This window comes from Euprymna scolopes, chromosome 6, assembly GCF_053919585.1.
Source record: "Euprymna scolopes isolate OS-2025 chromosome 6, ASM5391958v1, whole genome shotgun sequence".
Classification (NCBI taxonomy): Eukaryota; Metazoa; Mollusca; class Cephalopoda; order Sepiida; family Sepiolidae; genus Euprymna; species Euprymna scolopes.
This window is the reverse complement of record NC_136487.1, coordinates 12349866-12377515: the sequence shown is the minus strand read 5'-3', so window position 1 is coordinate 12377515 and position 27650 is coordinate 12349866. Positions and strand designations below refer to the sequence as shown.

Genomic DNA, 27650 nt, shown 5'->3' with positions numbered 1-27650 from the left:
CAAATAAATACGGACTTCATAACATTTTGAGGTGAATCCGAATAAACTTATCAATCCATGAATATTTTAGTTAAATTTTAACAATTTATTTTTTACGGTGTAAAAGTAGTTTGCTTGAAGCATTATTTAATGTGTATAGATGAAGGAATGTAAGTTTATATAACAAAGAACAATGCAAAGATGTGACGGATAAACTCAAACTGATACAACTTAAGATATAATGGTAGAACCAACTATGCTGTTTCACTTTTATTGATCAAATTCATGTGTTTATGTATAACTACATATGTATACATATTTTTTTATATATACAATATTTTACATGTAGGATGTTCTTAATTGCACCGCTGTACCAACGCACAAAAAAGTATATATTTATTTAAGTCGAATATTACGGCAAAATTCCGTTGTAAAAAAAGTTTCACTTTTCTGAAGATTAAAGATTCGATCCTCTGTGTGGACAACACCTAAAAATACAATTGTGAAATACTTAAGACTTCTGCCCAGTCATGGTTGATGAAACAAGTGCATGCCAGCCCTGTAAGGTTCCGTTCGAAATTCTGCGTAGATTCCCAAGTTCAACAGAAAGATTCCCGAGTTTGACAGAAAGATGTCCGAGTTCGATAAGATACATCTGAAAAAGGTCGGAGGTTACATCGACCGAAACGTTGTGCAAATAGCACTTAAGATGAGAACAGTGATCTAAATAAGAAGATTGAATGTTGTGCCATTTCGATTCTTTTTTTGTGACGTCACAATCAGAACTTGTATTATGACGTCATTATGAAACGTTTACTTTACATACCATAGAATAAGATCTATCATACATTAACTCAAAAACCTCTTGTCTCTCAATTCTTTGCTTATCTGACTAATTGATTTGGCTCATCTTGTCTGCCGTTTGTTTTGCATACTCTGTTGTTGTTGTTATTATTGCGTAGTTTTTTGTATTTTATTTCGGATTGGTAAATAAAATACTAGTTCGGATGCTCAAGTTTGTGAAAAGTCTGGGTAGAAAGCTCTTTGGAATACGACGTTCAATCCAGAGTGATGAGAGTTGGTTTATCAACTATGATGAAAAGTATAGACTCGTCTACAGTGTACGGGACAAAGATCTTGGAAAATTGCATAAAGCTGCGTGGTATGGCCATCTTGATGAAGATAAAATGTTGGCAAAGCAAGATCCGAACACATTTGACAAGTGTCACAGGTAAAGTTAAATGTCAAATGCAATTAATTTATTTGTACGGGTACAGATTTTGGCAAAATTGGGAGTTGAGTGGCAAAATACTCTTGATCCCTATATCATGATCCCTATATTATGATCCCTATATCATGATCCCTATATCATGATCCCTATATTATGATCCCTATATCATGATCCCTATATCATGATCCCTATATTATGATCCCTATATTATGATCCCTATATTATGATCCCTATATCATGATCCCTATATCATGATCCCTATATTATGATCCCTATATTATGATCCCTATATCATATAAAAGGAATCAAATTTTCCTAATTATATTCCTATTTACTTGCTCCCCCACGAGGGTAGAATTAGACACAAGGTCGGTTTTTGATGTGAGGAAAATCTAGCTGCCCCAAAGGGGACACTCCGAATAGGAACACAAATTAAACTTGTCTCAATCATGAAGGATTTCTCCTCCACTGACAAAGGACAGAAAAGGTAAAGTGTAGCATCAAAACAGATACTACACCGTGATCCTAGTAATATCGGTATTTCAGAAGGTAACAGTTTTAAATAAGCAGAACTTCTTTTTCAAAATAAGCAATATAAACAGAACATTTTTAAAAATAGTAGACACTTTTTATTTATTTTAAACAATATATACAGAACTTTTTTAATTTCAAACAATATAAATAGAACCATTTTATAATTTTAAACAATATATACAGAACTTTTTCATTTTAAACAATATAAATAGAACCTTTTATAATTTTAAACAATGTAAACTTTTTTAATTTTGATTTTAAACAATATGAATAGGACTTTTTATAATTTTAAACAATACAAACCTTTTTATTTTTAATTTGAAACAATATAAATAGAACTTTTTATAATTTTAAACAACATAAACGTTTTTATTTTTAATTTTAAACAATATATACAGAATTTTTTTTTTAAATCAAATATTGTTTAGGAATACTTTCACTTGTACGGGGCAAGGTGTCCTCTCTTTCCCTTCTTCGCCACATGAATTCGAACCATATGCATTCCATTTTCAATAATCACGTGATTAAATTTTAATCAACCATTAGGGAAATTTGGTTCCCTTTATGGGATTGAAAGTATTTTACCACTCAATCTCTAATCTTGCCCAGCTTTTGAGTCAGACAAAACCAACGTCTTGTTTGGCATTTTACGGGCGTTTACGTAAACAGCTGGAATGCGTCGAAGCATTTAGCCAATCATAAGCAGACGACAACGCTGGTTTTTCTGATGACATGACCTCACAGAGAAGGAGGGTTTCTGGTGACAGTGTGGAACAGGAATGGCGAACCCCTCATCCCGACTTCTGCACTAATTTTTTAAAAAATATGCATATCTTTTTATTTTTTGAAAATGAATAAAAAATAATTCTATCAAAAACACTGAAGTCTGCACAGCTTTTGAACCAGACAAAAGATGAACTGTTTTTGTTTGTTTGTTTTTAATTTTTTAACCTAACCTAACTCTAAATTAACCCTAACCTTGTTAGTTTTTTTTTGTTGTTTTTGTTTACACTTTCTTCTCAAAGGTCTGCAACATGTTTAAATATGTTAAACATGTTCAATATGTTCAATATCAAAAGATGGTAAAGAAAAAGGAAAAATAAACAGTAAAATGAAGAAGGCGTTAAAAAAGTTCATTTTTTCTTCTTAACTTTACTTACCATTTTACTGATCTGAAAATATACAAAAATTAAATTGAATTAATTAAAAAAGAAAAATCGATTACAAAATTATTGCAAAATGAATTTTTAAAAAAATTTCAAAATTTGAAAACATAATAAATTTTAAATTAAACAAAAATTGTCAATCCAATAAAAGAAGAAGAATAATCACAAAAATAATAACAATACTACTACTATATTTACTACTACTACTACTACTACTACTACTAATAATAATAATAATAATAATAATACAGGATGGAACAATAGAATTGTCGCCTTGGAAAAGACATGATTCCATTTCCGTTTGATTGATGAAAACCGGTTTTCATTTTTTTGTTGCAGACCATCTACTAGTTGGCCAGTTGTGTACAAATCCTAAGAGTGATAGGAGTCTTCTATCATGTCTGAAAGTGAATGTTCACCGAGCAAGATCAGAGATGCGCCACTGTACAACTCATGCTCTCTACTGATCCAAGTTATGACAACAGGACCATTGTCAGCACCCTCAAAATGCATTGCTAGATTGCCTGTCACGAATAACAGGGGCATGCCTAGAGTGATGAAAACAAAGTTTTTGGCCACAATTATGGTCTTTGGTTAGGGTTTCAAGTGACGGCCACTCATGCCACATCACATCTTCAAAGTCTACTTGAAAGTCAACACCAAAATATACCTGGATGTGTTGAAGAGTGTAGTGATCCCTTGATGCAATCAGGTGGCCACCGGTAGATCCTTGGTGTGCCAGCCAACAAGTCCAAAGAGACCCAGGTTTGGCTTCTGAAAGAGTGCTACGACTTTGTATCCTTCTCTCACTGCCCCCTCCTCCCATGACCTGAACCAGCTGGATTACTTTGTTTGGTCATACGTCGAAAGCATCACCAACATTGTTCATTAAGTTCAATTTAGAGGACCCATTAATGAGCTCCATTCAATCCAACCATCTTGTTAGCAAATGAGTGTAAAGTCAAAATTCCTGCCAAAAGTGCAATCTCTGTCTTCTGGCAGAAGTTGTAATATCAACCAATCAGGAGTCCTATCTTATCCATATTATTTCTGACATTACATTATTGACATATTGATGAACATTTAAATAATTTTATGATATCTACACATGTACATTTCATAATTGATAAGAGTATTATTTCAACAAATGTGTTTGTCCTTGTAGAACACCACTTCACTTGGCCTGTTGTCAAGGGTTTGCTAATATTGTCGAACAACTGTTGGTTTTGAATGCGCATACGAACGTGAAAGATAACGAATCTAAGACACCTCTTATGAAGGTAAGCATTTTATGGTACTTGTGTAGAATTTGAACCAGATGTAATTAACTGTCTGCTCGGCTTTGCTTGAAACATTATGTCATGCGCTTGGGTTTGACTGTCATCTGATGTAAGACGGCAATTAGCCAATCAATGCGCAGCAAAGGAGCAGACAATCTTTGGGGAAAATATTAGAAGAAAAAAAATCAATAAATTAAGTAAACAACACACCTTCAAACGGCTGTTCCTAACAACTTTATACAAGATGAATATCTCCACCTTGGATCAACAGTTACAGACGCCGGAAGATTGTCGTTTCATATTGCCAGACAAAATGATTAATCGCTGCAAAAAAAAAAAAATTTCACGTTTTGTGGCAAGAGGTACATCATCGCCAAAAGAGGACCCATTAAGGATGGATGTGGCTGGAGGTGTAGACGTCGATAAGGACTGGCACATTTTTTCAACATGAAAACACAAAAAAGTGCTTTTTTTTAACTTTTATTAAAAAAATATGAAAAACACAAAAAAATGGTTTTCTTATTAATTTTGTTTAACAAAAAAAAAAATGGTTGAAAGAAAATACTTGTTTATTTTTTCACTTAAAAAAATTGTTACAAGAATAAAACAGAAACGTTATGATTGTTACATTGTTATGTTGTTACATTGTTATGTTGTTACATTGTTATGTTGTTACATTGTTATGTTGTTATGTTGTTACCTTTTACTTTCATTATATTTTTTTCTGGTAATTTTATTATATTTACATGTTTTTTTCAGTATTTCCCTTGAGTAGCGTTGTTACACTCAATAACGCTCGATGTCATGTTCCGAGCAAAGCTGAGCGGCCAGTTCGTTACGTGTGGTTCAAACTCTGAACAAGTACCCATTTTAGAAGTACCCGTAGTGATGTTGCGGAAGTTTTTAGCTAAATATTCATCATTTAGATTATTTCTAATACACTGTTGTTATATCCACAACAGTTTGGTCGATCTAAACTCCGACCTGCAGGTATATCCTTTCAAACTTGGAAATTTACCAGTCGGACTTGAGAATCTTTATGACAAACTTGATAACTTGGTACGAATAAAGAATGAGGAGCCCCCCCCCCTCATCCGTGTTTCAGCGCAGTGACATGGAAACAAAAATACACGTTTTATAGCATAGCCTTCCCTCTCCCAGATGGGTGACCTGGCATACTGCTGCCATATCTGGGCAGGAGCTGCTAAAATCAGTCTATCCTGCCTTGATAGAGTACAAAATAGACTTCGTGGCTTAGTGGGGGATGCCCTTTTCTCTTCCCTGCAACCTCTCTCCCACAGAAGAGACGTTGCAAGCCTATCTTTGTTTTATCGTTATTTTCATGGCAGGTGCTCATCTGAACTCCAATCTCTGGTCCCCCCTCGCCAATCTTTTACAAAAAACATCCATCTAGCTGAATCCACTGTCAAAAACTTTCCCCACTCTTTATCTATGCCTAAATCAAAACGTAGATTCCATGAACAAAGCTTCTTTCTTAGAACTGCACGCCTGTGGAACTCTGTTCCGTCTGCCTGCTTCCCTCCTGACTACAACTTGGATGTCTTCCAGTCCAACGTAAACAAATTCCTGATGAACCGCCCCCTTAAGTAGACACTTTAAATATCCACACTAACTTACTGTACTTACAATAACCCTTATCCCTGAGTGGCTTCCGGGCCTTGATAAGTGGTGACCACCTTGTAAAAAAAAAAAAAAAAAAAAAATTACGGATCCATCATGCTAAAAGAAGTAACCATGCACCGGGATTCAAGACCAAGTATTTCAGCAACCCCCCCGCCCCCCCTCCATGGCTGTGGAAAAAAAAAATATTCTACTTAAATAAAGTTTGCTTTCTTCTAATTAAGTTAGCATAAAAAATTGAATATAGATTTCCCTCCAACCATAGGTAGAATTGACATATCATTTCAGCATGGTGAGAAGACGAATCTGTTTTAGTAATTTGCTTTAAAATAACTGAATAAAATATTGTAAAAAAATAATACTTGAAACAATATAAGAAAACTACAAACAAGAAAAAAGAGAAAACAGTGTTGGATTTGCATATAATGGTTTCATAAAAGACTAACAAAATGTACTTCACTCTTGGATCATCTAAGGCTTCTTATTTTCGTCTCTCTGGCCGATTATGTTCGAATGTTTTATTTAGCACATGGGTCATTAAGGACCTAGAAGAGCAGGAGCAATACAAACACATTGGCATAAAAGAAAATGATTCAGATGCCACGATGAGAGAAAAAATATGCAGAGAATATGTGTAAGAAAAAATTGTAAAACAGCTTACAAACAAAAACAAAGTAACTGCCATTAACCAACTTGACATGATTGTGATTGCATACAACTTTGGAATTGTTGATTGGTCACATAAGGACAACTGGCTTAATAAAAAAGAATCTTCAGAAATACTTAGAAGCAATCCATGGAAGACCAAGCTGTAACGCGATACAAATAGCAGCCATAAAGGGAACAGAATCTATTCTTAAAAGAGCCCTCGGATATAAATTTAAATCATAACAGAATCAAGTGTTAGCTCCAGGAAGGAGACTCTTGATCTCTTAAAACTTACTGAAGTAAAATACAAAACATTAAATCGATGAAAATGTTAACACTCTAACGATTAACATGCAGAAACCAGTGTATACTAAGGCCATATATGTCCAAAAGGAGCAGGCGGTATGGATCACTCAGAAATTGACCATCAACATCATGCCACTGTTGTGATTACGGGGTAATATCTGATGAGTTTCCAGAATTCAATCCTCATGATGGTATTATATATTATTTTTTTTATTGGAATCCTTTGAGAATGATTATTTTATGTATTTATTTATTTGCAAACTGTTATTCTCATCTTCATCGTTGTTGTTTCATCATGTTTCGGCCAACTAATCCTCTGGCCTTCTTCAGGTGATTAACCATGATGGGATAGGAATGCTGAGTCTCATAACTGTATCCCCAGTAATTACTGCCTTCCATAGTTGTTGTTGTCACGTTTTGGCCAACCAATCCTCTGGCTCCAGGTGAGCAGTGTCTGAAGATAGTGGTTTCAATTCTACCCAAAGCCAGCCAGGGGATTGGCTTGCCAAAACGTGGTGAGGGGACAACAACTATGGAAGGCAGTAATTACTGATGATACACTTAAGAGATTCAGGATTCCTATGATGTCGCAGTTAATCACCTGAAGAAGGCCAGAGGATGAGTTAGCCGAAACGTGGTGAAACAACAACGTTGAAGATGAGGATGCAAATAAATATTCATGATGGTACATCAACATCACAAAGCAAGATACAGCAGAACAACATCCATCACGAAACTGGCCAAAAATTTTGGACAAGACTGTCTTACAAATGAGAAAGAATTACATAAAAAGCTTGCAATGGAAATAACCAAAAGAGTCGCCAGAAATGCATCACAACCTTCCATCACAAAACAATGGAAGACTAGACCAACCAACAGCCACATATTTTCTATATGAATTCACTCAGAACTATATAGATAAGGAAGACTATATAGACTGGCTAAAAAGAGGATCATTTTATACAGTGTTTCTGTTGAGAAGCCGCAGCTACTTCCTGATTGGATTTTCCAACAGGATAATGATCCTAAGCATACCGCTAAATCTACAAGGAAACGATTTGCTGAAAATGACGTTGATGTCTTGCAATGGTAAAGTCTGTCTCCAGATTTGAATCCTATTGAGAATTAATAGAGATATATAAAAATTCAACTTGAGAAAAGAGAACTAACAAATATCAAGGCTGTTTAAGAAGATAGCTTGACAAATATCTTCAAGTCTAATGTCAACAAATATTTGTTGGGACATCTTCTTAAATAATTAAATTGTGTCCATCACAACTATCATTTTCAATCCTCTTATAGTATTGCTGATCATCCAACTAGCAATCTCCTTATTCTCCAATGGCTTTTGGCCTTAATAAATGGTAAATCATTCATAAAAATGATATGTAGAAACGGCATTATCAATTCAAAAGAAAATAATTATGTTTTTTGTTTTTTGGGGTTTTTGTTTTGTTTTTTGTTTTTTTTTCAATTTTTAAAGATTTTGTTTTTAAGGCTGTGGAATGTGGTCATGCTGATGTTGTAGAAGTGCTGTTGAGTTCTCAAGTTGATGGAGAAGCTCGCTCTGATGGTGAAGATACACTTTTACACTTGGCGATTAAATATGGTCATGTGGCGGTTATTAATGTTTTATTAAAAGCTGAAACGAATCCAAATCTTAAAAACATAGTAAGTATTTCATTTTATTTGCGTTGGATATCTAAGACGTGTGTTATGAGAAGTCACGCACCTACGAGAACAATAACATAATTATTAAAAGGTCATTTGAATAAAAATTATAACCCCAACACTGGCACTTGCATAAAGAAAGAAAGCCATTCGTCCATGTATGGAGTATTGTTGTCACATTTGGGCTGGTGCATTTGCTACTAGTCTCTCACTCCTGGACAGGGTTCAAAAGAGTCACCAATCCGATAGGTCCTAAACTGTCATCTAGGCTTCAGCCTCTGTCACATCAACGAAATGTTGCATCCCTCTGCTTGTTCTACAAGTATATTAATGGTGGATGCTCCAACAAACTATAAGCTCTTGTACCCCCTCAACGTAAATACCTTCAACAAACCCTACAAGCAGCAAAATCCCACCCTTACACAGTAGAGATCCCTAAATGTAAGAAAACCTTCTACTCTAATAGTTTCTTCTCCAGAATTGCTAGACTTTGGAACTCCCTTCCGGGTTCCTGCTTTTCCAACTGTATTGACATTCAGAATTTCAAATGTAATGTGAACAGACATCTTGCTGCTCAACTCCCTACATAGTATCCCTGCAACTTATGGCCCCGATGGTATCCCCCTACATCAAAGTGGCACTGTGCCTCGTCTGGGATGAAAATGGAATAAAAAAAAACAAAAAAACTTGAAATTGTCAGAAAAATAACTTAAAAGTATGATGCTTGGAAGGTCATTTTTGGCAAAAGGTTACACAGGTGTAATCGAAGTCAAGTCAATCAAGTTAAACAACAATGGACAGATAAAATGCCCTTGGTGTCATAGTGACAATATCATTCCAGAAGAGGCGTTTCAGGTGGTCAAAAATGCTTATATAATAAAAGTATATCATTGTTGGTTGATAATTTGGTCTTGAAAAGAATCAATCTGTCAAGAATTCCTGTGCATGTATCTCTCTCTTAACAACCAATCATCCATAATTGTCACCAACAATAAAGACATATCGTTATCTTCCATATCGATTAGGTTGGTGCAAAAATAATGTGGCTTCAATTTCAAAAGATCATAACTCTTTTCATAATAAACTCTATTAATCAAAATAAGAACCATTAGAATTGTAACGCCTCTTCGAGAAGGTGGTTAAGGACTCTTATTTCTCTAGATTCTCGGCACGTGTCATCTAGACTTCTCGGAGGTTGTTACATGAATCTGGTATGCTGAAAGCGAATATCGAAGCGGCAGGCAGGAAGAAAGACAAACAATTGTAGTCTATCTACAAAAGCTTAATTTTCACAAAATTATGTACAAAATGTTTTTACAATTCTCATTCAGATTTTGTAAGTTCTTTTCAAAGTCTCAACTCTCTTCACAGACAGCGACAGACGGTTGGATGAGGTAGGTGGAGGGGAACCCTCTCCAGGGAACGGCGGGTTTATACGACCTGTTCTCCTCGAATTCAACAAGCAATTTGTTTAATTTTAGAGCGCATCGACCCGATGTGGGAGTGGTGTAAGTCTCGCCAGCCAATCAAATCACGCTAAGCCCCAACAATCTGAGACCCCATTCAAGACTAAAAATCCCATAACCTCGAGGTCATCAACCATCACTCAGCCAGTACAATATGTTCGGCTAACATCCTCGCATTTCCTGTTGTTGAGTTTTTCCCAAATAACAAAATATCTCAGGTCTTCCAACCCAAAAAAAACAAATATATCCATTTTGACAGTGAATTAAAATAGATCTATATTTATCTTCTCTATCTTAAATCCTTGGGTTATCTGGCGTCACCCGGGAATACGAAGTTACCTCAGCATAGTTCTAACGCTCCTCAATGGGGGATTACATCACAGAATCGACATATTTTTGCCAACGAGAAACAAGTTTTTTTTATCCCATTAGCATGGAAATCTGGAGTTCTTGAAGCAATGAAATCTTTGAAGGTTGATTCGGCATCATCTCAGCTTTTGAAGCATTTTTCGTGCAGGAAGTTATCGAACTGCTTGAAAAAGTGATAATCAGTGGGCGAGAGGTCCGGTGAAAATGGGTTGATGAGGCAGAGTCTCGTAGCCCAATTCGTTCAGCTTCTGCAGAGTTAGTTGAGCAACATGCGGGCGAGAATTGGAGGAGAAGTGGTCCTTTCATATTGACCAATCTCAGGCACATACATTGGAGCTTCTGGTGCATTTCATCAATTTGTCGACAGTACTTCTCTGCCGTAATCGTTTCGCCTGGATTCAAGAAGCTGTGATGGATGAGACTGGCTGCAGACCACCAAACAGTCACCATAATCTTTTTTGGTGCAATTTCGGCTTCAGAAAGTGTTGTGAAGCTTCTCCAGCATCCAACCACTGGTTGTCGTAGAGGATCCACTTCTGCTAAGAGATCAAAATCGAAAAAAAATACATTGACTTTAGCAAGTCGATTAAAGGTGTTATTTCCAAGAATGTGCAAATATATATTTATACCTTTTACAATGTACTTTTGCAAGATTTTGCATGTGTATGGACATAGTACAGGTGATTACAGATAAGGCTGGAGACATATGTTTTGGTTTCGATTCTAGCTGATGGCACCCAAGTCATGTTTCTTTTTAACTATGAATGATTACTATATATTAGGTACAATATAATAATCAATAGAGAATTGTTTCCATATATTTTACAACCGGGCAATGCTGGGTGGCCTGCTGGTTTTTTCGTATATGAGAGTGTGTCGTTATTGTTTTAAACAGCAGAAATACAACATTTGGATGACATTCATTTAATTGTAACATCAAATTGATTCTACTTTATTAATTTATACTGTTTTTATTTTTTTAATTTAATTTATTTATTTTTTATGTTAATGTTTGATTGACCCATTTGGCATAATGGTAAGAGTGTTTGCGAATGAGCTGGAGACTAGGGTTCAATCCTGGAATGAGTCATACCAAAAATTTAAAAAATTGTACTCGATACCTTCTTGATAAACACTCCGCATTATAAGGAGTGTATTAAAGGTAAGTGGAGTAATCCTGAGAATAGAGTGGCGCCCTCCCCTACACCTCATTGTAGCAGCGTTTAGTCGCATTCGACTACAGATGACCACATGATATGGGTACTTGATAGCTCCGGTAAAAAAAGACACATACAGTTATTGATCTCTACCATATATTGAACTATGTTGCTAAAAAAGAAATTTTAATTTGGTTTGCTTTCTTTGATTTGAATATTTAGTTGTGCTCGCTACATGAAGTGGGAGGATTTTTACTCTTATATCTACTACCACTAGACCCATATGCACCAAGAAGACATGCTTGTTTTGTTTGATTTCTGTTTTTGGTTTTGTTTTGCTTTCTTTTTTTTTTTTTATAAATGACTGCTAATTACTAGTTGGAAGTTTATAAAATTGTGTATATGTTGAATATTGAGCCAGGATAACACCGATAAAAGTGGAGGCGTGTACACACACACACACACACACACACACACACACACACACACACACACACACACACACACACATTCCAGTCTAGTCCAGATGGACTTTTTTATCTACATTCTTGTGTCCCCTGAAATGACCGGAATTGCAATTATCATCAAAAACAAAGAAAGGCTTACATTCCAGGTTGGGAAATTAGAATTATGCAACGCAATATACAAACGAACAATGTAATATTTTTAATATTTACATTTCAGGAATGTTGGTTTATGTCTATGCAAGACAGTTGACATAAACAAGAGAAAGTGAGAGAGAGAGAGAGGAAAACAGAAAACCAAGTTGTCAAGTGTGAAATACATTTCTCTGCCATCACCTGCCACATACACACACACACACATTTTTTTTTTACAAAGGAGTCACTACTTATCAAGGCCCGGTGGCCACTCAAGGATAAGGGTTAAAGAGTGTACAGTAGTCAATGTGACAATATCATAGTAATCATTAGTAGTGGAAATTTGGTAAATTAGATTACTTAAGGAGACGGCGCATCAAGAACTTGTTTACATAGAACTTGAAGACGACCAAATTGTAGTCAGTTGTAAAGCAGGCAAACAGAACAGAGTTCTACAAACGTGCAGTTCAAAGAAAGAAGTTTTGTTCATGGAATTTACATTTAGGTTTAGGCACAGACAAAGAGTGGGGGAAATTATTGATAGTAGTTTCAACTAGACGAGTGTTTTTAGTGAAAGTTTGGCGAGGTGGGACCATAGATTAGAGCTCATGTTAATTTTGAATAAAACTTATATGTTGATAAATTCGCTCCTGTGTTGATTCTGAGGACAACGACAAAAGAATTATCAGGTGTATATATAATATTTTTTTGTTATAAAAGAGAATCTCAACATAAGTAAAATCACTTTTGAATTCAACTGTGACATTTTTTTTTCTTCTTCAGGAAGGTAAAACTCCTTTACATTATGCCGTACTGAAACAAGACTTGACAATTACTGACATTTTATTGCAACACAAATCTGATGTGAATGCAACAGATTTTAACGAAAGGTCAGTTTTATTTGCTTTTTTTTTTTTTTTTTTTTTTTTTTTTTTTTTTTTTACAAAGGCGTCACCACATTATCAAGGCCCAGAGGCCACTCAAGGATAAGGGTTAAAGAGTGTACAGTAGAAATTGGTCAATATAGTAATCATTAGTAATGAAAATTTGGTAAATTTAATAACTTATATGGAACGGCTCATCAAGAACTTATTTACTTTAGACTTGAACACAACCATATTGTAGTCAGCCGGAAAGCAGGAAAACGGAAGACAATTCCACAGGCGTGCAGTTCTAAGAAAGAAGCTTTGTTCATGGAATCTACGTTTAGGTTTAGGCACAGATAAAGAGTGGGGGAAATTATTGATAGTGTTTACAGCTAGACGAGTGTTTCTTGTGAAAGTTTGGCGAGGGGGGACCATAGATTGAAGCTCAGTTGAACACTTTCCATGAAAATAACGATACATCAGAGACAAACTCGCAACATCTCTTCTGTGAGATAGAGGTTGCAAGGAGGAGAAAAGGACATCTCCTACGAGGCTACGAAGTCTATTTTGAACTCTATCAAGGCAGGACAAGTCCTTTCTAGCAGCTCCTGCCCAGATGTGGCAACAGTATTCCATCCTTGGACGTACCTGGCTCTTATATAGGTAGAGAATAGCATCAGCAGTGAGATATCTACTGGATCGATAGAAAGATCCCACCATTTTTCCAGCGGCCTTGGCAACAGATTTGATATACGTGTTCCATTTAAGATCAGGAGTAATGGTCAAGCCCAGAAGCTTGTCAAAACTTGAGGCCTCCTGAAGACGAGAGCCATTCATTTCAATTGATGACAAATGTGAATTAGAATGTTGATGATGTAAAGAGTGAAGCTTGGTTTTAGATGCATTAAAAGTAACCAGCCACTCCTTTCCCCATTGTACTACGTGCTCAAGATCAGAGGAGAGAGAATTGGAGAGAACTTGGTCATTTACTGTCTTAGATGTGCTACCATAAATGGTAGTGTCGTCAGCATAAATGTCTACAAATGATGTAAGGATATGATTTGGAAGATCATTAATGTAGATCAGGAAAAGAGTTGGGCCCAGGATGGATCCCTGAGGGACACCGGCATTAATACTGTGAGCTTCTGATTTTTGCCCCTCAACTACTACTCTTATGAACCTATCAGAAAGAAATGATTTAATAATTGAGAAGACTTTTCCAGCTATACCATAGCTAGCGATCTTATGAAGTAAACCTTTATGCCATACCCTATCAAAGGCTTTAGATATGTCAAGAGCAATTGCCCTAGAAAGATTGCCACCGTCGAGAGATTTGCTAATCCTATGCGATATAACTGTAAGGACATCTGCTGTAGATCTAGCAGAACGGAAACCATATTGAGTGTCACTAAGAAGGTTATTTTTGTTGAGATGTTTGATTACTTCTGTATTTAACACAGATTCTAGCAACTTACTCATGACGCACAGGAGACTTATTGGCCTGTACTGAGAGGGGGATGAGCGATCACCTGAATTCTTAAATACAGGGCATACTGATGAGATTTTCCACGGAGATGGGAAACTATTCTCCTTAAGACAACGTTTAAACAGTTTTGTAAGTATGGGCGCTAATTCAGGTTGAAGTTTTTTGAGTACTATAATTGGAATACCGTCAGGGCCAGTTGCTTTACTCGAATCAAGGTTTTTGATTAGCTTCGCAACATCACATACAGATATACGTATATCACATAGCGTGTTTTCTGATACAGGAGGAAATATTGGGGGTTGGCGGTCTTGGTCGCAAAGGGTAGAATTAGCTGCAAAGTTCTTGACAAAGAGTTTGGCTTTGTCTGATGCTGACGAGATTACCTCAGGTCCATTGATAATAGTTGGGATGGAGCACACGCTTCTGTTCAGGATTCTGTTTGCTATTTGCCAAAACTGGTGGGAACCAAGCCGCTGCTCAGCTACTTTGGACTTAACAGATTGAGCATACAACACTCTTGCGTTCCTTATTACTTTCTTACAATGGTTGCTGGCAGTCCTGAAAACGGCTTTAGTTTCCATACATCTATTACGTTTGAAGCAGTGGAAAAAGTGATTTCTGTGCGCAATGGCAGCAGCACATTCTGGAGAGAACCATGGCTGGCTGTTAGGTTTTTGCTGAAACTTTTTAGAGGGTATGAAATGGTCAATACCTACAATTAACCATTCAGTTAGGTCTAATACTATAGAGGACACATCCTTTTTAAACATGGAATGCAGAGGTAGATCAGATATAAATGTACGGAAGCTATCCCAGTCAGCCTTAGTGTATCGATATACTGTACGATGAAGAGGTACGTCTGGGGACTTATTACATTTCATTTTTATCTTGATTGATACAACAGAGTGGTCGGAAGATCCAAGAGGCGACAGAACAGAAACTGAACATAGTTCAGGGCAAGTTGTGAGAAAAAGGTCTAGTAGGCTCGCATACTGGCCGTCATTATCGGGCACACGGGTAGGTTCCTGAACAATCTGAGTGAGGTCATAGGCAATGGAGAAATCATGACAGAACCTCCCCTCATCATCGGTCTTGTTTGAGTGGGTCAACCATTCGACGTTGTGAACATTGAAGTCTCCACATATATGAATGTTAGCTGAAGGATAAGTAGAAAGGACTTGGTCAATTTTCTCAGATATGCTTTGAAAGATAGTAACTCCGCTGTTGCTTCCCGTTTTATGGAGTTTTCTTTTAATAGAAATGTTCTTTGCAGCTTTCCTGAATAAAATACATTTTCTAAATTCCTCTCAAATCTGACAAAAAAATGTTACAATCACGTGATCCAAACATTTATCTCTCAAAACGATTAGATAGTAAGAATGTGCATGCAGACAATTTTCTCAGAAGTTGTTGGGATGTGAAGTAGCTTCAGACAATGCATGAAACCACTTGATGAAAAGAGCTAGCAAGAATGAAAAACGATTACTGGAAAGACAGGAGATGCTATTGACCTTGCTCTTGAAAAGAACAAGATTATATAAGTAGGAGGAAAACAGTCAGCAATAAGAGAATTCCATAATCATGCAGTTCTTGAAAAGAAGCTACTGGAATATGGAGCTGAATTATATCGAAGTATCTGAACAATGAATTAATGAAGAGAACTATTTTCAATCTGTTAATAATTATCGTCTGAAATTGAATCATCATCATCATCATCATCATCAATTTAAATTTAATGTTTGTTTTACATTCTGACATATGTTGGACGGCTTTTTAGAAACTGATTTTCAACTTTTGACGAAGACTTTATAATCTGAAATGTGATTGATTTTCTTTGAAAGCTGCGACAAGATTTTTTTTTTTATATATAGGCCAGATGTCCTCCTTGACGCCAACCCCATTTCTAGATGATTGCCTAGAAAAGCTAAAAATCGCTTCACTTGATATTTGAAAGAAAACGTTTCTCTTTAAATAAATAAAAGAATGAATATCACGTTGATGGAGACAGCTAAATATATGGGAATAAATTCTTTTAACATTTTCATTGTCAGCATTTATTAAAAACAGGATAAGTTTAAGTTTTACTATATGCAACGAATACAACCGTACTACCTAGTAACGGGACCATTCCAATATCCTTCACAATTCCAATACAATTACCAATTCTGATTATTTTAAAATCTATTTTGTTATAGAGATTATTTTTTTAAACCTTCAGATTACCAAAGAACACATAATATGTGTCTATATTATATAATACACTTGTGTAGGGAAGGGGGGGGATGAGCTGTAGATTTTAGTTTTACTATTTGTTTAAAATCTATAAATATTATTTTATAATAGGATCGGTAAATGGAAAATTAAGTTTTAAAAAATTAAAAGAATCGTTTTTGGCATCTGAAAATAAGCACTAATTTTTTTCAGATTCCAATACCGATTCCAATATCCCAAAGGTTCGGATTTTTCTGGTTCCCAATTCCGATTAATCTCAACACACACACACACACACACACACACACACATGCAGAGACACAAAAAGCGACAGTGACAGGTCAAGTTACAGCAGAAAAAAGGATTACATATAAATAGCTCCTTTTTATTGAGTGGTATTTAATGTCAAAATGGCTGCCACATAGTTCATTCAGGAGCTTATCCAGTTTACAATCCAACTTCCAGCAACTGCATCTGTATCTTCCATAAGCAGAAGCCAAAGCAAAAATAGTGACATGATTCATTCAAAATGCAACGTTCCCCTTTCCCTATCTTAAGAATAGCTTTCTATCACTGTATTTCACACTTTCATTGAAATTTGTTGTCTTCTGACAGCTGATTGGATAATCGCTTTGGCATCTTCCAGATGATTACGCAATCTGTCGGACAATGTCGATGCAAAGTTACTGTAGATTGGGTCGTAAATAAGATAAGTAAAATTTTAAATAAAAAATATTTCATAAAATATAAAATAAAAACTAATTCATAAATATTTACTAAAAAATAATCAATAAAAAATTTTTATTAATTAATTTTAAAGAAAAGAAATAAAATAAAAAAATATTTCATTTGTTTTGAATTTAAAAAAAAGAAGAAATTATACTTAATCAAAATTGTTTGCTAAAAAAGTTGAATTATTTCAATATTTAGTCTTCTTTACTAAAAAAAAAACCTTATCCAGAAGGTAGAATTTATCTTGCCTTTAGTTACATTTTTTTGTGGATTATCGCTGGGCCATTTTACGATACGGTGACTTGATACATTATGAATGCCATGTATCCGAAAGTGAGGGATGAATTTAGTAGAACGTTATAATGAAAATGTGATCCTGACGTTAAAAGTCATTACAAATATTCTTTTTTCAAATTTATTTGATAACCTGAAAGTTAAGTCTGTAATCGATAATACTCCTTGAAAAAGTGTAAAGGAAATCATCTACAGGTAGGGGACAAGCTCCTTCAGGTCCGCTTAGATTTGAAAATATCTTCAAAATGTCAATTCAATATTTAAGTCTGATCTATACTCCTATATATATATTTTTTTTTTTTTTGGTATATTGATATTTATATTAAAAACCCCTTTTTTCTATTTATTTAAAAAGAAAATACAACTTTGTTATATATGGATCGTGGAATTGCATTCATCTGCAAACGATCTAGCTAATTTGCATATTCTTTTAATATTTTGCATGAAAAGATTATAGTAAACACAAACCTCTTTCTATATATATATTTATGTATGCATATATATATTTGTTTAAAAACTTTTGCCTACCAAACTCCTCTGTCAGTTTTTGGTCTACAAACAGGAAACTTAATATACAGAGTATTCGAACCGATGTGAAACTTTATATTTAGATTTTAGCCGGGGAAAATCAGTGCAAAAGTGTGCAAATGAGAGAAATGGAATTTTCAAGGAACAGGTTGAACGATGCATTACGAATATGCATGCATAACGCAATAGCTATTAGTTCATTTTTAGCCTTGCAAAAAAAATCTTGTCTTCATAGCTCAGGCATTTTTTTTTTTTAAACTTTTTAAATCATTACTATATATTGGGTCCAATGTAATCTATATATATAAAAGCGAAAATGTATGTATGTATATATGTATGTATGTCTTAATTAATGGATACTCTAACTTAACATCTAAATCTGACCCCCAAGATCGCCATGGGCATGGAATATGTGTCTACATTAAAGATGGCTTCCCGTGTGACAGGGATATCTTCAAAGAAGACCCTAACTCACCTTATATGTGCTTCCGGGTTGCACTTGCTTACACCACCACCTTTATATTTGCCCTCTATCGCCCCCACAACAGCGGAGTTACTATCTTTAAGAGTATATCGGAGAAAATTGACTACATCCTGTCTGCTCATCCCGCGGCTAACATTCACATTTGCGGTGACTTAAACGTCCACAATGTTGAATGGCTGACCCACTCAAATAAGACTGATGATGAGGGGAGGTTCTGTGATGATTTTGCCATTGCCTATGACCTCACTCAGATTGTTCGCGAGTCCACCCATGTGCCCGATAGTACCAGTCAGTATGCAAGCCTACTAGACTTTTTCTCTCCACTTCCCCGGAGCTATGCTCATGTGCCGTTCTATCTCCTCTGAGATCCTCCGACCACTCCGTTGTATCAGTTAAGATAAAAATTAAATATAATAAGTCTACAGATGTACCTCTTCACCGTACTGTATACCGATACTCTATGGCTGACTGGGATAGCTTCCGTGCATTCATATCTGATCTACCTCTGCATTCCATGTTTAAAAATGATGTGTCCTCTATAGTATCAGACCTTACCGAATGGTTAATTATAGGCATAGACCGATTCATACCATAAAAAAAATTCCAACAAAAACCTAACAGCCACCCATGGTTCTCCCCTGAATGTGCTGCTGCCATCGCACATAGAAATCACTTTTTCCATAACTACCAACGTAATAGATGCACTGAGACTAAAGCTGCTTTCAGGACCGCAAGCAACCACTGTAAAAGAGTAATAAAAAATGCAAGAGAGCTATATGCTCAATCCGTTAAATCCAAAGTAGCTGAGCAGCGGCTTGGTTCCCACTAGTTCTGGCAAATAGCAAATAGGATCCTGAACAGAAATGTGTGTTGTATCCCAACCATTATCAATGGTCCAGAGGTCATCTCATCAGCATCCGACAAGGCCAAACTATTTGCCAAGAACTTTGCAGCAAATTCTACCCTATGCGACGAAGGCCATCAACTCCCCGTATTTCCTCCTACAACACACAACACGCTAAGTAACATACAAATATCTGTGCATGAGGTCGCCAAGCTAATCAAGAACCTTGATTCCAGTAAAGCAACTGGCCCTGACTGTATTCCAATTATAGTATTAAAAAAGCTACAACCAGAACTTGCCCCCATACTTACAAAACTGTTTAAGTGTTGCCTTAAGGAAAAGTGCTTTCCAACACCCTGGAAAACCTCATCAGTATGCCCAGTATTTAAGAACTCAGGTGATAAGTCATCTTCCTCTCAATACAGACCAATAAGTCTCCTGAGTGTCATGAGTAAGTTGCTGGAATCCATATTAAATAGAAAAGTAGTCAACCACTTCAGAAATAACCTTCTTAGTGACACGCAATATGGCTTCCGTTCTGCTAGATCTACAGCAGACGTGCTAACAGTTATATCACATAGAATTAGCAAATCTCTCAATAAAGGCTTCATTTCTAGGGCAATTGCTCTTGACATATCAAAGGCCTTCGATAAAGTATGGCATAAAGGCCTACTTCACAAAATTTCCAGCTACGGTATAACTGGAAATGTTTTCTCTATCATTAAATCATTTCTCTCTGATAGGCTCATAAGAGTAGTGGTTGATGGGCAGAAATCAGAGGCCCACAGTATTAATGCTGGAGTCCCTCAAGGGTCCATCCTGGGCCCAACTCTCTTCTTGATCTACATAAATGATCTCCCAAAAGACATACTTAAATCATTCGTAGACATCTATGCTGATGACACGACTATCTATGGCAATACATCAATGGCAACGTTCTCTCTGATTCTCTCTTCTCAGATCTTGAGCGCGTGGTTCAGTGGGGGAAGAGGTGGCTGGTTACCTTTAATGCATCTAAGACCAAGCTCCTATCATTACATCATAAACGCTCTGATCCCCATCTGGCATCAATTGAAATGAATGGATCTCGTCTAGGGGGGGCCCATGTTTTGATAAGCTTCTGGGCTTGACCTTTACTCCTGATCTGAAATGGAACACATACATCAAGTCTGTGGCCAAGGTCGCTGAGAAAATGGTGGGATCCTTCTACCGCTCCAGAAGATATTTCACTAATGATGCAATTCTCTATCTATATAAAAGCCAAATACGTCCAAAGATGGAATACTGCTGCCACATTTGGGCAGGAGCTGCTAAAATCAGTCTATCCTGCCTTGACAGAGTACAAAATAGACTTCGTGGCTTAGTGGGGGATGCCCTTTTCTTTTCCCTGAAACCTCTTTCCCACAGAAGAGACGTTGCGAGCCTGTCTCTGTTTTATTGGTATTTCCATGGCAAGTGGTCGTCTGAGCTCCATTCTCTGGTCCCCCCCCCGCCAATCTTTCACGAAAAACACCCGACTAGCTGAAACCACTGTCAATAATTTTCCCCACTCTTTATCTGTGCCTGAATCAAAACGTAGATTCCATGAACAAAGCTTCTTCCTTAGAACTGCACGGCTTGGAACTCTCTGTTGCTTGCCTGTCCCCCACCCCCGAATTAACTTGGATGTCTTCAAGTATAACACAAACAAATTCCTGATGAACCGCTCCCTTAAGTAATGACACCTATCAAATCCCCAATACTAACTATTACTACGATACTATCCCATTGATTACTGTACACACAATAACCCTTATCCCCGAGTGGCTCCTGGGCCTTGATAAGAGGTGACCCTCATGTAAAAAAAAAAAAATATCTGTATGTATGTATGTGTGTGTGTATGTTTGTGTCTGCTAAAAACTTTCGACAGACTGAACAAAAATTGACAAACTTGGTCTCATATAAAAGCCCCATCCTTCGTCCGACAACTATCGAAAAATTAGCCAAAAACGTTAATTTTTTCACCCTGAAATCAACACTTTTCTACAGGGGGAGGGGGTCAGCAAAACCGGCCTCTCATGACGAGATCAGTTCTACACATATGTCAGACAACGTCATAACCTGATTTAGTTTAAATATTTGAAGAACTGACACAATTTCATGTACGTCGTGTTAGCTCAGTTGGTTAGAGTGTTGGGTCATTATCTAAATGTTTTGGGTTCGAATCGTGTTGTGAGATGTCTTTTTTTTTCGATTTTTTAAATTTTAATATTGAAACAGACTTATTTAAGCCATTTTTCAGATGTTTTTTTTTTTTGTTTTTATTTTTCAGAAGTTTTAACGTTCGTTTTTCTGTTTTCTTTTTTGTTTTTCAGATTTTTACATTTAACATAGTTCGTTTGCCTAGTTTGTTTTTTTTGTGTGTTTTTTGTTTTGATTACTCAACGCCCCCCCCCCCCACCGCCCGGGTACCCACCGCTTTATTTTTCAGATAAGTTTTAACGTTCGTTTTTCTGTTTTCTTTTTTTACTTCGCTTATTATAAGGTTTTCATTAACACCCCCACTCCTGCTCGACCACACACACCTACAAACACTCGGGCAACGCCGGGTACCCCCCCCCCCCCGCTAGTATAATAATAAATACAAAATCGGCATGAATCAAAATATTATATTTAAGCGTATTTTACGACCGGGCAATGCCGGGCGACTTGTTAATGAATAAATAATTTAGCAAAAGTAAACACTTAAAATATTAATGAAATTATGATGAAAATTCTGCTTTTTATTTCTATTCTATTTATTATTATTTACTTTTTTTATTTTTTATTTATTTATTTATCTATTTATTTATTTGTTTATTTTCTCCAGAACTGCTTTGATGGTTGCTTGTTATTTTGGACTTGACAAAATTATAGCGCTCCTTTTAAAGAATGGTGCCAGTATTTCTGTTAAAGATCGCAAGGGTAAGGTTGCATTTTTTTAAATATTAGTGATGGAACAATTCCAATACTTTTCCTAATTCCGATACAATTATCGATTCTGATCAAAATTTCCGGTTCCGATACAATTACTAATTCCAATTCCGATTCATTTTAAATTTCTAAATATTTAGTTAAAGAGTTGTTGTCTGTATTTTTGAGATGAGGTGTTTTCATTGATTGAGATTGTCGGACTGACTTCCTCATCTTGTTTGTTATCGTCACAACATTTCGGCCGTTTTGCCCTCCGGCCTTCATCAGGTGTTTTGTATCGAACTGGGGAACCATTTGTTAGGAGTCTCGAACCCAACCCTTTATTATTATATGTCCTAGTGACATATGGCCGAGTGGTCCTAGATATTGTATCAAAGTTTACAGTTACCCAAAGGTGCTGAGTTCAATCCTGAACGAAGGCAGTGAAAAGTAACATTCAAAACAGAGAATCAGCAACTATGTCTCAGAGCCTGGCTGGAGTCCGAACACGGTACCCCCGTAATAATAATAAAGGGTTGAGTTCGAGACTCCTAACAAACGGTTCCCCAGTTCAATACAAAACACCTGATGAAGGCCGGAGGGCAAAACGGCCGAAACGTTGGGACTATAACAACCAAGATGAGGAAGTCAGTCTGACAATCTCAATCAATGAAGAGTTGTTGTTTTTTTAATTTTCCGATTACTGCAAAAATCTGTGTAATGTGTGCATGTATTTTCGCAAACATAAAAGTACACTTGAGGTGGGGAGGTACATTATACAAACCAATTTTTATGACTATTTATTTCTCTAATCTTTTTCTCAAAATTGATTGAAAATAATGAATTGATAAACTCATTGTGATATTTTCATCCATATTTTTTTTGTAATAATTTTTTCCTATTTATCAACTCGTGCCATTTTTACTGGTGCCATTTTTATTGTGCCATTTCTTCTTATGTTATTTTCATCTATAGCTTTTAGTTTCACTGGTATTTTAAAAGCAAAAAATATCTCAACAACGAAAGGGGGGTAAACTCAGTCTTAGTAGTGCTCTGAAGGCATCCTTGATTTCATTTACTGCTTCCAGTAGTGCTCTGAAGGCCTCCTAAGTTTTATTTTTTCACTCTTCACATAAAGAAATTTCTTTTCTAGGTGTGTGTATGGGGGGAGAAACTTCACATTATTTAACATCATCTGTTATATTTATTAGGGCAACGCCGGGTAGCTCTGCTAGTATGATAGAAAAGGGTTTTCTAAATAACTTTTTTTGACTCATGTTTTATTTGTGTAGGTTTGTCAGCAAGTAACTACGCCCTCCTGCGAGGGCACAAAGCTTGTTATATGCTTCTGGTATATGAGCAACTCCGACTGCAAGGACAATTACCTAATGATTCAACAAGTCAGAGCAAGAAAGACACGTCTCAGATTATTCCTGGTGGATTTTACATGAATCGAACGCCCACAACCTCATCAATGATGAGTCCAACAGAAAACGATTCAGGTTGGTTACCTTCAACATTTAATTAGTGCATTTGTAGCCAATATAATCTCTCTCTCTCTCTCTCTCTCTCTCTCTCTCTCTCTCTCTCTCTCTCTCTACATATATATATATATATATATATATATATATATATATATATATATATATATATATATAGTATTTCGTGTTTTGACACTTTCTCTCCCAAGCCCTTCTTCATAGATGATTTCAAATGTCAGCTCTACTACATAATCAAATTACCTGAATTGATTTTTTCAATAAAAGTTTTAAAGCTGTACTAGAGTGACAATTTTATCGTTACATCCTCTCTCTCTCTCTCTCTTTCTCTCTCTCTCTCTCTCTCTCTCTCTCTCTCTCTCTCTCTCTCTCTATATATATATATATATATATATATATATATATATATATATATATATATACTAGCAGGCCACCTGGGATTGCCCGGTCATAAAATTTAAATATGATATTTTGATTAATGTAGATTTCGTATTTATTATTATACTAGCTGGGTGCCCGACGTTGCCTGAGCAACAAAAAAAAGTGATAGTAGGCAGGCCCAAACCTGTGAAGAATGTGGAGAGAGGTGTTAAAAAAACATGGTAGTAGCGTGGGGAGAGAATCAAAACAACAGTAGGCAGCCAGGGTGAAGAGAGGTGTTCAAAAAAGTGGTAGCAGACAGGCAAGCTGGAACCTTGGTCAGGAAGGTAGAAAAGAAAGGGAAAGAAAATCTGACGTCTCCATGACGCGACCAGGAGTCAAAAGCATTGAAATTAACTGAAGTCAATCCAACGGTGATGATGACTTGCTAAAATGTTGGTGAAAAAAATCGACCCCCTCCTTGTACAAAACGGTCGTGAAGAAATTAATGTTTTGGGCTAATTTTTCGATATTTGCCGTATGTGACGTCGAGCTTCAAAATGATACCAATGTTGTCAGGATTCGTTGCCTCTGTCAAAAGTTTATGTGAGACATATATACATACATAAATACATACATACATACATACATTTAAACAGACAAGTGATATTTATATTATAGGTTATATTGGACCCAATATATAGTAATGATTTAAAAGTTTAAAAAAAAATGACTTGTGTGCCACCACTGAGAATCGAAATGAAAATGTTTTGCTTACGAATTACTTTTTCCTTTGATGTTAATGCCTGAGCTTCGGATACATGTTTACTGCAAGGCTAAAAATTAAAACATGAACCAATAGCTATTACGTTACGTATGCATATTTGTAACATGTCATTCGACCTTCACCTGGCAAATTCCATTTTTTTAATTTTCACACTTTTGCACCGATTTTCCCTGGATAAAACCCAAATATAAAATTTTGCATGAGTCCGAATATCCTATGTATTAAGTTTCATGTCTGTAGACAAAAAACTGACAGAGGAGTTTAGTAGGCAAAGTTTTTTAAGCAAATATATATACCCATACATAAATACAGAAAGAGGTTTGTGTTTACTATAATCTTTTTATACAAATATTACACAAGTATAAATTATATAGAATATCTGCATGAATACAATTACATGTTAACTAAAGATGATCATCTCATAAGAAAACCGAAAAACTAATAGGGAATTAATTAAAACGAATTTTTAAAAGAATATGCAAATTAGCTAGATCTTTTGCAGATGAATGCAATTCCAAGACCCATATATAACAAAGTTGTATTTTCTTTTTAATTTAATAGAAAAAAAGGTTTTTAATATGAATATCAATACACAAAAAAAAATTATAAGAGTATATATATATATATATATATATATATATATATATATATATATATATATGAGAACTGCCAACTGTCAACACGACGGTTTTAGGTTCAATCCTTGGCTTGAGAGAGATGCTAGTCTAGCGGCACTGATGAGTTGTGATACAACAAAACAGGACTGTATGTCGATGACTACAAATATATTTTAAGCCCTCCTCTTTGGGTAGAGCATTGTCGTAGATAATCTCAGCCGCTACTTAATTGACTGAAAATGCGAAGCTCATTGTTTGTTTGTTTACGAACAGGCGAATTGAGCACTATAAAAGTGGTGGCAGGTGTCTATTTAAATAGACATTCCGACTAGTTATTTACGGGTGTCGATTCCATGATCAAGTGGAAGAACTGCCGACTGTCAACACGACAGCTCTAGGTTCAATCCTTGGCTTGGGAGAGATGCTAGTCTAGCAGCACTGATGAGTTGTGATACAACGAAACAGGACTGTATGTCGATGACTACAAATATATATATATATATATATAGGTTTCAAAGGTTGTCACAACCAAGGATGATAGCAGAGATAAACTCTCTCTCCCTAAAAATGCCTTCATAGTGTGCGTCTCAAATAACTTCTGACAACCAAATCCAGCTCCTGACCTTCTCATGTGGTTTAGCTACTAACCCCAGCAAAACTGTTTATACTAACTGGGAGAAGGGGCAAAGGTGGTCCACTGGCGCCTTAAGACTAGTCACTTTCGACAGGTGAGGCTCGTCACCTAGGAGAAGGCAACTCTAATTCAAATTGTAGGATTACCTCATCAGGGGAAAGGCTAAGGGAGTAAACCCCAATAGAAAATCCAGAGATGAAGTTCCTAAGGCAGCCTGACTTTATATTGTCATCATCGGATACTCCTGCAGCTCAGTTAGAGCAAGCTGTATTAACTCGAATGTTTGGCATATGCTTGCTATGGCTAGATACACTGTTCAGTGTTCAGATGACAAAACAACAGATATATATACCTCCTATTTTTAGATAGCGGAAATAATTATTTCCCGTCAGCATAAAGTAATAATAATTTGAAAAGAATAGATTTCTTTGACAGGTAGTTTATTAGATTGTCTTTCATGAGTCTAATGATTCCTTTGATTATTGGAATGCTTAAAATCTTACTAAGGTTCCAATTTCTTTTCATGTTCTACATAAGACTTTGCTATTTCATTCTCTTTTTCATCTTAGTTTTGTTTAAGCCAGCAACATGAAGGACATTCAACTCGAGTGAAGCATTCCAACATCATTCTCTCCCTCTTGTCTCGTGTCACTGCGTCAGATTTAACAAGTCTGTTTTCTAAGCATGTAGTCACTGTAAGGATTGTGTAATCATTGTGGATGCTCTATGAGCCACAAATATTAATCTTTATTTCTCTAACACGGCAAGATGTGACACAAGGGTCAGAAAATGGGATTTGATAAAGCAACACCCTAGAGGAAGAGTACTCTGCTCAGCAATAGCGTCTAAACCAGCCTTTCTGAACCAGGGGCCATGAACCCCTTAAGGGGTCACGGGTCTTTGATGAAAGAGATATAAGAGAACACTGGCCAAAATTTTATTCAAAATGCAGAAACTTGCAATGTAGAAATAAGATAACAAGACTTCAGCCATGAAAAAAAAAGTAATTCATATGGAACCTCTACGTATGAAATTAATTAATTCCGGCTTGGTTTTTCTATCTGGAAAGGCGTTTTACATGTAAATCACTTAATTTGATCCAAGATAGAGCTGGACAGAAGAAGTCTCATCATATGAGCTCAACAGAAAATGTGTCTTTTTCAGCAAAATTTTCACTTTGATTTATTTTAAATAAAATGATAAAACAAAATCAGCATTTTTTTTTTTTTTTTTTAAGTGCAGGGAGCCATGAGTGTTGAGATACTCAGCAAGAGGGCCATGAGTCATCAAAGGTTGAGAAACACTGGTTTAGGCCATTGTTAAGATGACT

The 27650-nt window shown here is 36.0% G+C and overlaps 2 protein-coding genes across 3 annotated transcripts in view; one reads left to right on the top strand and one right to left on the bottom strand.

Moving 5' to 3' along the window:
* Nucleotides 1-791: 791 nt before the first annotated feature.
* Nucleotides 792-27650, top strand: part of LOC145277516 (uncharacterized) — a 63446-nt gene continuing 36587 nt past the window's right edge. The window contains exons 1-6 of the mRNA XM_080128942.1: nt 792-1210; nt 4076-4190; nt 8283-8456; nt 12831-12937; nt 22341-22435; nt 23716-23925. Coding sequence (XP_079985068.1) covers nt 987-1210; nt 4076-4190; nt 8283-8456; nt 12831-12937; nt 22341-22435; nt 23716-23925 — 925 coding nt within the window. The 5' untranslated portion in view covers nt 792-986. The remainder of the gene's footprint in view (nt 1211-4075; nt 4191-8282; nt 8457-12830; nt 12938-22340; nt 22436-23715; nt 23926-27650) is intronic.
* The window catches only part of LOC145277517 (uncharacterized), a 61017-nt gene continuing 43090 nt past the window's right edge, over nt 9724-27650 (bottom strand). The window contains exon 3 of one of the 2 annotated variants that reach the window (XM_080128943.1): nt 9724-10830. In XM_080128943.1, the coding sequence (XP_079985069.1) occupies nt 10735-10830 (96 nt within the window). In that variant the 3' untranslated portion in view covers nt 9724-10734. The remainder of the gene's footprint in view (nt 10831-27650) is intronic. The other variant, XM_080128944.1, reaches the window with a different exon arrangement.